The sequence below is a fragment of the Scylla paramamosain genome, chromosome 41 (assembly GCF_035594125.1).
Source record: "Scylla paramamosain isolate STU-SP2022 chromosome 41, ASM3559412v1, whole genome shotgun sequence".
Classification (NCBI taxonomy): domain Eukaryota; kingdom Metazoa; phylum Arthropoda; class Malacostraca; order Decapoda; family Portunidae; genus Scylla; species Scylla paramamosain.
In genome coordinates, this window is record NC_087191.1 from 13,106,967 (window position 1) to 13,116,966 (window position 10,000).

The following is a 10,000-nucleotide window of genomic DNA, read 5'->3' on the forward strand; positions in this document are numbered from 1 at the left end:
GTGTGTGTGTGTGTGTGTGTGTGTGTGTGTGTGTTTAATAATTCCTGCAAGTGTCATTCCTATTATGGTCACAGTCATTCCTACCAGTCACTTCCACAACTGTCATTCCTACTACCACTACAGCTATTCTTGCCACCACCACCACTACCCCCCTCCTTCTACCTACTGTTCCCCCCGCAGTGTGCAAGACGGATTACCGCTGCACAGACGAGGGCGGGGAATGCAAGAGTGTGTGTGGCAAGCGTGAACACCCAGCTGCCAATATCGCCTGCCCCGTCAAGGGATGTATCTGCTGTGTGCCTGACAAGATGGGTAAGAAAGAGAGTCTGGCCGTGTCATATTAACCACAGCTAAGGTCTATATTATTAAGACCACTGTAAATGAAAGGTTCTCATGGTTATAGAAGGGAAAGAAGGGGGAGTAGAAGGTGAATCTTGTCTTTCCGTGATTACAAGACGATTCAAGACTACACAAAATTTATGCTTAGGAATGATAGATAGAAAAGAGGCAGAAATGTTTTGTACAGAAACTGGCATCATTTTAATCTCTCCCTCATCATTCCTCACCTCTCCCTCTCTCTCTAACACCCTCTCCTGTCCCACCAAGCATTCTAACATCCCCTCCCTGTCTCCCTACCATTCCAGATGTCTCCCTCTCTCGCTAACACCCTCTCGTGTCCCACCTAGCATTCTAACACCCCATCCCTGTCTCCATTCCATTCCAAACCTTTCCCTCCCTCACTGCCATCCTCTTATTCTCTCCCTGCCCCTCTCCCCGCCCTTACTAACACTCTCTGCCGCCCTTCCGCCCCGCCAGAGTGCAGCACGAGCTTCTACTGCATGAACAAGGGCGGGATATGCAAGGATAAGTGTGGAGAAGGCGAGAAGCACATTAATGAACACTGCTCAGGGAATGGCTGCTTCTGTTGCGCCCCAGTTATGGAGGGTAAGTGTATTTGTTTGTTTGTGTGTGTGTGTGTGTGTTTCATCGACCCCTCCTCCTTCTCTTCTCCCCTTCTCTAAAAGTGTATTTGGGTATGCGTATGTAAAAGAAGCTTCACAAGGGATGCAAGGACCTCTTCTGCAGGTGCTGTACCGCTAAGGACGGCCCTGGTACGTGTGTGTGTGTGTGTGTGTGTGTGTGTGTGGGTGTTTGTTTGTTTGTTTGTTTGTAAAAATATAAGCGTGTGTCTCCTCTTCTTCTCATCCTCCTCATCCTTCTCTTCCTTCTCCTCCTGGCAGTGTGCAAGACTAACGATAAATGTAAGCATGCTGGCGGAGAGTGCAAGGATAGATGCAGCTTCCACGAGGACGAGGTGACTCATCTGTGTGACGGCAAGGACTGCTTCTGCTGTGTGCCCAAGAAGGAAGGTGAGTGTGTCTGCCTCTCCCTTCTGTAAGTGTCAGGATGTGATGAGCGGGTGTGCTGATTTAGGCCACTGAGTTTTCCTGTGAGTGAACAGTCTTTTTTTCCTTTTTTAATGCGGAAATTACCATAACCTTGCTTGTTCCTTCTCCTCCTGAACTAAATGTGTGGTAGAGAATTTTCCCTGGACCAAAATTGCGCTTTTTTTCCTTTTTTATTGCGGGAAGTACTATAATCTTGCTTGTCCCTTCTCTTCCTCTACTAAATGTGTGGTAGATAATTTTTTTTCAGGGCCAAAAGTGCGCAGTTTTTTCCCTTTTTTTTTCTTTTAATGCGGGAAGCACCATAATCCTGCTTGTCCCTTCTCCTTCTCTGAGTGAACGAAATATCTCAGACATTACATCACTCAGGACGACTCTAGATAAACCCTTGCCTTTCTCCATACACACACGAGGATATCAAACGACAGTCTTCTCCTCCTCGTCGCATTAAATCACTTAGCACTGTGCATAAACCCTTGCCTTTCTTCATACACACACGAGGATATCAAACAGTAACAGTCTTCTCCTCCTCGTCGTCCTCCTGGTGCAGTGACGTGCGTTGAGGACTACATGTGCAAGAACGCTGGCGGTAAATGCAAGGCCAAGTGTGAAACTAATGAGAAACCAGAGAAGAGCGGTTGTTACGGCAAGGACTGCACGTGTTGTGTGCCTCATGAGCCTGGTGGGTGATGAGTGTGTCTTGTCACGTTCTGTCACGCAAATTAGTCTTATTACTGCATCATTGTATTAGTTCGTGTCCTCAGCCTTGTTTTTCTCTTCTTCCTCCTCGCTCGTTTTGTCTTGTCACGTTCTTGTCACGTAATACTTCAGGCAAATTAATCTTCTTTATCTTTATTTTCTTTCATCATTCCGTCATCGTGTTTATTGGTGTATCTCAGCCGTGTTCTCTCTCTCTTCTTCCTGATTTTTGTCTTTGTTTTCCTCCTCCTCCTTATCATCATAATTTTTCTTGTCTCTTTCTTCTTTTCCTTCTCGCCTGTTCTCTTGCTTCTATTCTTCCTCCTCCTCTCTTTTCTTCCCTTCCTCCTCCATGTCTTTGTCTTTACTCTCCTCCTCCTCCTCCCCCTCCTCCTCGCTTTCCCAATCACTTTCTTCTCTACTCAATTGTCCTTCGTGTCTTCAGTTCTCACCCTTCACTGCCTTACCCCTTTCCTCCTTTGATACCTCACTAATTCTGCCACGCCCCTTTCACGCCCTCACCCTTCCCTCAACCATCTCCTTCACCCCTTCCCCGCCGCCTCTGCAGAATGCGTGGACGAGTGGTGCACTGAGTCAGGAGGCGCTTGTAAGGATAAATGTTCCAGCATGGAGGAGGTGATCGATGGAGCCTGCAAGGGACCCAACTGCTACTGCTGCGCCCCAAGGGAAGAAGGTAAGGGGCTGAGGGTAGTCTGTGTGTTGTACGATAAAGAGACTGATAGTTTGGTCAGTCTCCTTCGTCTTCTCTTCTTCTTCTTCTTCTTCTTCTTGTTCTTCCTTCAGTTCAGTGAGGGAGTAAAGGATTCTGTTTATTGTGTGTTAAGTTGTGTCTTCCTTCCTCCTCTTCTTGTTCCTCTTCTTGTTCTTCTTCCTGTTTGTTGGCCATACCTCTTCTTGTTCTCCTTCCTTCAGTCCAGTGAGGCTAAAGGATTCTGTTTATTGGGTGTTTAGTTGTGTATCTTTTCCTCTTCTTCTTCCTCTTCTTCTTCCTTCTCCTCCTCCTCCTCCTCAAGTGTTGTGTTAGCTTGGTGTCTTTCCGTCCTCCTTTAGTTCGATATGAGACTAAATAATTGCAGTGTTTAGCTTGTTATCTCACCTCTTCCTCCTCTTCTTCCTGTTCCTCCTCCTCCTCCTCTTCCTGTCTTGTATTAGCTTCACAAGACCCTTCCTTCTCTCACTACTCTCCTTCCTCGTTTCCTCCAGCCAGTAACCTTCCTTCCTTCAATTCGATATGAGACTGAATAATTGCTGTGTCCTCTTCCTCCTGTTCCTCCTCCTCTTCCTGTCTTGTTCCGTTTACTCCAGCCACTAACCCTCTTCCGTCCCTTCCTGCAGAGTGCATCAGGAACCACAAGTGCAAGAAGCGAGGCGGTAAGTGCAGGGACCAGTGCATGCCCAAGGAAAGGCCGGTGAAGAACGGCTGTGATGGGAAGGACTGCTCGTGTTGTGCCCCTAAGAGTAAGTCCTGCCGCTCTGTCACCTGTTCCTGATACTCCTTCACCTGTTGCTATCATTTCTATACCTATTATAATTTGTACACCTGTTTCTGGTGCTACTTCTTCACCTGTTCCTCTGCTTCTTCGTTTTCTTCGTCTCCGTTTTCTTCTTCTTGGTCTTCTTCGCTCTTGTATGTTTAGTTATTGTTCGTTTTGTGATAGAAATTGATTTGGTTTGTTGTTTTGTTATGAGTTACCGTACTTTTCTTTAATTCTCTTTACTCTATTCCATCCTCCTCCTCCTCCTCCTCCTCCTCTTCTTCTTCCCTCCTCCCTGCAGAGTGCAAGAACAACCCTCGCTGCGACAAATTCAAGGGCCACTGCACTATGGACGCCTGTGACGTTAAACTGGAGCAGCTGATCCCCGGCGGCTGCTACGGACCTCACTGTGAATGCTGCGCTCCTAAAGGTGGGCACTGCTTCCTCTTGTGGGACTCATAATGGTATTGAATTTTAAACATGTGTCTCTTATTCTGCGGGGTTTAAAATGAATGGTTCTTGTTGTATTGAATTGTAAACATGTCTCTTATTTTGCGGGGTTTAAAATGAATGGTTCTTGTTGTATTGAATTGTAAACATGTGCTTCTTATTTTACGGGGTTTTAAATGAGTGTTGTTGTTGTTGTAAGGGGTTATTGTAATTTGGTCCATGAAAAGGTGTTGTTTTGCATCTATTAGGTGGAACGTACCTGTGGTCAATATAGCTATCTATCTATCTATCTACTATCTATCTATCTAAGAGGGGCACTGACCAAGGGCAACGCAAAGAGCACAATAAACTAATAAATAAAAGCCCCTCTGAGGTTCCAGCTGAAATTAGAGGATAAGTGTCTTGAAACCTCCCTCCTGAAAGAGTTTAAGTCATAGGAAGGAGGAAATACAGAAACAAGCAGGGAGGTGAAGAATTGTTACACCTATCCCTTCCTTATATAAACATATTCCTCTTACCCATACACCTTATCAACACCACACACCCTGTCAACACCAGCACACCCTCACATCTCACCACTACACACACACACATACACACACACACGTCCCTTCTCACATCTCCCTTACCTTCACACTCCCCCACCACACTCACCCAAGTCAACACCAAACCCTCTCCCCGCAGGCTGCATCATCACCTCCCGCTGCGCCCGCCACGGTGGTGTGTGCCGCGACGTGGAGTGTAGGCATGGCGAGGTGGCGGATCCCTACAACGGCTGTCTGGGTGATGGCTGCGTCTGCTGTGTGCCCTCACGTAAGCAACACCTGTCAACACCTGTCAACACCTGTCATGTTTAATTATTGTTGTATTTTCTGTCTAATTTCTGTTTCTGTTGCTTTCTACCTGTTTGATGTCTAATTTCTAAGGAGACACCTGTCTTTACCTGTCACCTGTCATGCTTAATTGCTCTATGTACTTATTAACTGTCACCTGTCCTACCTGTCTAATTTACCTGTCAGTTGTTGAGTCACTTCCCAGCTAACCTATGCCTTTTCCTGCTATCAGTTTCCCCTCTCACTCTCTCTCACTCACTCTCTCTCTCTCCTCTCCCTCACAGACAAGGCAGCTGATATTCTGTCTGACCAAAACTTCGACATTGAGGAAGAATATGAATACTAATTAGTCTGTGCCCCTCAGCACGCCCACCACCTGCGCCATTCACCGCCCTCACCTGCGAACCAAGCCTGTGTAGTATTCTAGGATTGAATGTTCCCTAATGTCCTTTTTAAAATCAGTGCTCCAATTCAGTTTAGTTTACTTATAAGCATTTTCAAGTCTTTATATCCATGTAATTCTTTTCAAAATGGTCTTTATTTTAAATCTACTTGTTTGTTTAAAAGGAAATGGCGTTGTGATACTTATTTTTAATTTCTAGACCATTTTTTTTCTTTTAGTTTGGTCCCTATTTGTATCAGAAAATTATGTTATGTTATTAAAAAACAGAACTGCATCTCTATTTTCATTAAATCTGATCTAATCACCCTGTTGAATAGTTTAGTACCAGGACAGTTAACAACCCTAATGGTGTTCAGTGTACCGCTCCTTTCAATGCTTGTTTACCTACGTCAGGCCAGAATTTCACTTTCGCTCTACTCTACTACACTCTTAAATAACAGGCAAGGTAATCATGTAATCTACTATCCTTCCAATGCTTATCTATTATTAAAGACCAGAATTTCACTTTATTTCTCTATATTTCTAATGTAATCACACTGTTAAGTAATTGCCAAGGTATAAATTGAATCACCTCTGATGTAATGGCGCTTAATCTACCTCTCCATTCAAAACTGAGTTACATATTGCTAAACACATTAATTTAATCTCACTTCTAATCTAATCAACACCTCAAGTAACAGGCAAGGCTTTAATGTCACCATCTATAACTTCATATTTAATCTTCCTTTGTATCCGATACTTGTCTGCCATATGACTCGTGGCATTTAAACTCTTATTGATAATCCAAATGTGGTGTTTGATTCCACCTGCTTGTCCCTCTGTTTGTGTGTGCTGGCTTGTGTGAGTGCCACTGACAGAGGAAACTGACTGACTGACTGACTGGCTGGCTGGTTGGCTGGCTGGCTGACTGGCTGGCTGATTGATTGGCTAACTGACTGACTGACTGACTGGCTGGCTGGTTGACTGGCTGGCTGGTTGCTTGGCTGGCTGACTGACTGATTGACTGGCTGGCTGGTTGACTGGCTGGCTGATTGATTGGCTAACTGACTGACTGGCTGACTGGCTGGCTGGCTGGCTGGCTGCTTGCTTGGCTGGCTGACTGACTAACTGACTGACTGACTGACTGACTAACTGGCTGGCTGGCTGGCTGGCTGACTGACTAGCTGATAAACTAATTGAGTGATTAACTAGATGTGTGTGTGTGTGTGTGTGTGTGTGTGTGTGTGTGTGTGTGTGTGTGTGTGTACAAATAGTTCATTACAAGAAATCAATCAACAAGAAATGACAAGGAAGAAATTTTAATACCACCAAGAAAAGTTTAATTAACAACATTTGCCACCAATGATAATAATAATAATAATAATAATAATAATAATAATAATAATAATAATAATAATAATAATAATCAATAATAACAAAATTCACAACATATAACAATGAACAACCATATGTAAAAAAGAAGAAGAGGAGGAGGAGGAGGAGGAGGAGGAGGAGGAGGAGGAGGAGGAGGAGGAGGAGGAGGAGAAAGTTAAGAATATGTAGCAAAAAAAATCCATCTTACCTCTCTCCTCCTCCTCCTCCTCCTCCTCCTCCTCCTCCTCCTCTTCCACCTCCTCCTCCTGCTCTTCACTCCTGCTCCTCTTTTTCACCTTCTAATAGCTGTTCTTGTCCTTCTTCTTCTTCTTCTTCTTCTTCTTCTTCTTCTTCTTCTTCTTCTTCTTCTTCTTCTTCTTCTTCTTTGTCTTCTAAAACTATACATCCCTCGTCTCCTCCTCCTCCTCCTCCTCCTCCTCCTCCTCTCACAATCCTTCTACAGCACTACAAAAGGAAGAAAGGGAACGTTATCTAACATTCTAAAGGGAGCTAAAAGGGTTGTACTCTCTCTCTCTCTCTCTCTCTCTCTCTCTCTCTCTCTCTCTCTCTCTCTCTCTCTCTTTCTCTCTCTCTCTCTCTCTCTCTCTCTCTCTCTCTCTCTCTCAGGCAAAGGTAGCTATACAGGGTCTTTATAAAGGGTGACAGGGTGACAGGGTATAGGAAGGGGGTGTTTAAGGGTGTACAGGGTGATTTAAATGGCATTAGGGTGTAGAACTGGTGTACAGAATGAGTGTACAAGGTGATAGAGTGTAGGAAAGGGTGACAGGATGTAGGGAAGGGTGTAGGAAAGGGTGCAGAATGGTGACAGGGCGATTTAAAGGGTGATGAAGGGAGGAGAGACAGGGAGTAAGAAATTAAGGGTTGGTAGGGGAGGAGGAAGGGTGTGAAGGGTTGACAGGGTGAAGGGTGACAAAGACAGGACATACAAAGGACTATCTACACACAGGGAGTAAAGTTGGCAAGGGAGCATGAAACGTGTGAAGGTTGAGTAAAGGGTTGGTAAGGGAGCAGGAAGGGTGTGAAGGGTGACAAGGTGTAGGGTGACAAAGACAGGACATACAAAGGACTATCTACACACAGGGGGAATAGGTAGTTAAGGGTTGTCAAGGGAGCATGAAGGGTGTGAAGGGTGACAGGGTGTTAAGGGTTGTCAAGGGAGCATGAAGGGTGCAAAAGGCTGGCGTCACTTTTCTTGGCAAGTACCTCCCTTCTTCTCTCGCCTCTTCCCCTGCGCTGCTCGGGGACTGTCCGGCCACACACACATCTCTGTACAGGGCACCAAACATACATACATAAGCTCACGTACATGTAGACAGGTGTGTGTGTGTGTGTGTGTGTGTGTGTGTGTGTGTGTGTGTGTGTGTGTGTGTGTGTGTGTGTGTGTGTGTGTGTGTGTGTGTGTGTGTGTGTGTGTGTGTGTGTGTGTGTGTGTGTGTGAAGGAGTTACGGTTATGCTTATACAGACAGACAAACAGACAGGTAGACAGACAGACAGACAGACAGACAGATGGACAAGCAGAGACAGACAGACAGACAGGCAGACAAACAGAAAAACACACACAAACACACATACTTACATTGTCAAGTTATTTACATACACCATATAAAAGCTCTCTCTCTCTCTCTCTCTCTCTCTCTCTCTCTCTCTCTCTCTCTCTCTCTCTCTCTCTCTCTCTCTCTCTCTGTCTGTGTGTCTGTCTGTCTGTGTGTCTGACTACATGTCCGTCTCCATTCTGAAAGACGGGTTTTCCATACCCATAAAAGTGATGCGCGTCAGACACAGACTGTCATTGGAGGCAGACACAGGTGGGGGCGCCTTGTCCTCCCCTCCCTCGCCCCCTGCGGTCCTGGCTGGGTCTGGGCGGGGGTGGGGGCGTGGGTGTAGAGGGAGGAGGTGGAGGTGGTGGTGGAGGCGGCGAGGGTGGTGAAGGAGTAAAGCTCCGACACGCTGACGGTGGCGTGCGTGGGCGTGAGGTCCATGTCCGGCACGCTGGCGGTGAGGGCGCTGGCGAACAGGTGGTCCATGCGCTCCAGCACGCCCCGGGCCACGGCAGGGGACCCGGGGGGCGAGGACAGAGGGGGTATGGGCGCCTTCTCCCTCCTCCCCTCAGCCTCGCCCTTCCACCCGCCAGGCCTGCCCTCCTCCGTCCCCGGCTTGCCGCCTGGCTTGCCTCCCGGGCCCGGCTTGGGGGTTACACCTGGCTTGGCACCTGGCTTGGGCCCAGGCTTGGCCCCTGGGGGCTTGGGGCCTGGTTTATCAGCCGTCTTAGGTGTCCTGGCGCCAGTGTCCAGCACGTCCCCGGCAGGATTGGGGCGCCCGTTGAGCAGGAGCGGGTGCAGGGTGGGCTCGTCTGACCTGAAGGAGGAGGTGAGGTCACTGACGCCCCTGACGGAGGTGTACTCCTGCGAGGTGTGGGAGAAGGACTCCTCCCACACCTCCTCCCGCGTCCTTCGCGTCCTGGCCTTGGCCTCGGGGTCCTTCACGTCAGGGAAGAGGTCAGGGCAGTTGAGGTCACTGTAGCTCCGATACATGTTCACCTTGAAGGAGTGGGAGTCTGCGAACCTGACGTGGTGGTCCGCCTCGCCCCGCCTGACGCGGCCCCGGCAGGAGGAGGCGGGCGTGTAGGCGCTGCGGTCATCCGTGAACACCAGCTTGGCTCTGCGGGCGGCGCAGTGTTGGTACACCGCGAACACCACGCCCGCCAGGGCCACGCACGCCACGGACACACCCACGCCGCCCAGGGCCATGTACAGGAAGCGCATGCCGTCCTGCCTGCGGCCTGGCCTGGTGTGGAACACGTGGGAGCGCTCCGTGTGCACCGCCTCCAGGTAGAAGGAGGCGCCGTGCAGGCCCACGCGGAGGTTCCTGTGCGAGGCGAGCGTGGCCAGGTCCGCCTCGCAGCTCGGGTGCTGCGCGGCGTTGATGGTGAGGTTGACGGCCAGCCGCTGCCCCTCGCACGCCATGGCCTGCACCGCCACGCTCTCCCGCCCGTACAGCAGCAGCGACGACAGCGACGCCACGAAGTCCCCGAACACCCGCCGCGTGTCTGACATGTTCACGGCGCCGCAGTCCCCGCGCAGCAGCGCCAGCACGCGCAGCCACCGACCCTCGCCCGTCCCCAGGAGCGTCACGCCGCGGGACTCCCCAAGGCCGGCGTCTGTCACTTCACCTGCTGGGGTGGCTGATGCTGTACCGCCGCCCTCCTCCTTCTCCTCCTCCTCCTCCTCCTCCTCCTCCTCCTCCTCCTCCTCCTCCTCCTTCTCCACCTCCTCATCCTCCATCTTCTCCTCTTCCTCCTCCTCCTCCTGTAGAAGACTAAAGCTAGCAAGAGTAGTATT

General features: G+C 48.9%; 2 protein-coding genes across 3 annotated transcripts in view; one reads left to right on the forward strand and one right to left on the reverse strand.

The window, feature by feature from the left end:
• LOC135093069 (protein psiP-like) overlaps window positions 1–6,075 on the forward strand; it is a 7,002-nt gene extending 927 nt beyond the window's left edge. Inside the window, exons 3-11 of the mRNA XM_063991942.1 lie at window positions 181–312; window positions 817–945; window positions 1,242–1,370; window positions 1,957–2,088; window positions 2,674–2,799; window positions 3,462–3,584; window positions 3,903–4,031; window positions 4,736–4,864; window positions 5,169–6,075. Of these exons, the coding sequence (XP_063848012.1) occupies window positions 181–312; window positions 817–945; window positions 1,242–1,370; window positions 1,957–2,088; window positions 2,674–2,799; window positions 3,462–3,584; window positions 3,903–4,031; window positions 4,736–4,864; window positions 5,169–5,230 (1,091 nt within the window). The 3' untranslated portion in view covers window positions 5,231–6,075. The remainder of the gene's footprint in view (window positions 1–180; window positions 313–816; window positions 946–1,241; window positions 1,371–1,956; window positions 2,089–2,673; window positions 2,800–3,461; window positions 3,585–3,902; window positions 4,032–4,735; window positions 4,865–5,168) is intronic.
• Window positions 6,076–7,164: 1,089 nt separating this feature from the next.
• Window positions 7,165–10,000, reverse strand: part of LOC135093070 (uncharacterized) — a 4,439-nt gene continuing 1,603 nt past the window's right edge. Inside the window, exons 3-4 of one of the 2 annotated variants that reach the window (XM_063991945.1) lie at window positions 8,417–10,000; window positions 7,165–7,927 (exon numbers count right to left, since the gene is read on the reverse strand). The exon at window positions 8,417–10,000 is cut by the window's right edge and continues 459 nt beyond it. In XM_063991945.1, the coding sequence (XP_063848015.1) occupies window positions 8,435–10,000 (1,566 nt within the window). In that variant the 3' untranslated portion in view covers window positions 7,165–7,927; window positions 8,417–8,434. The other variant, XM_063991943.1, reaches the window with a different exon arrangement.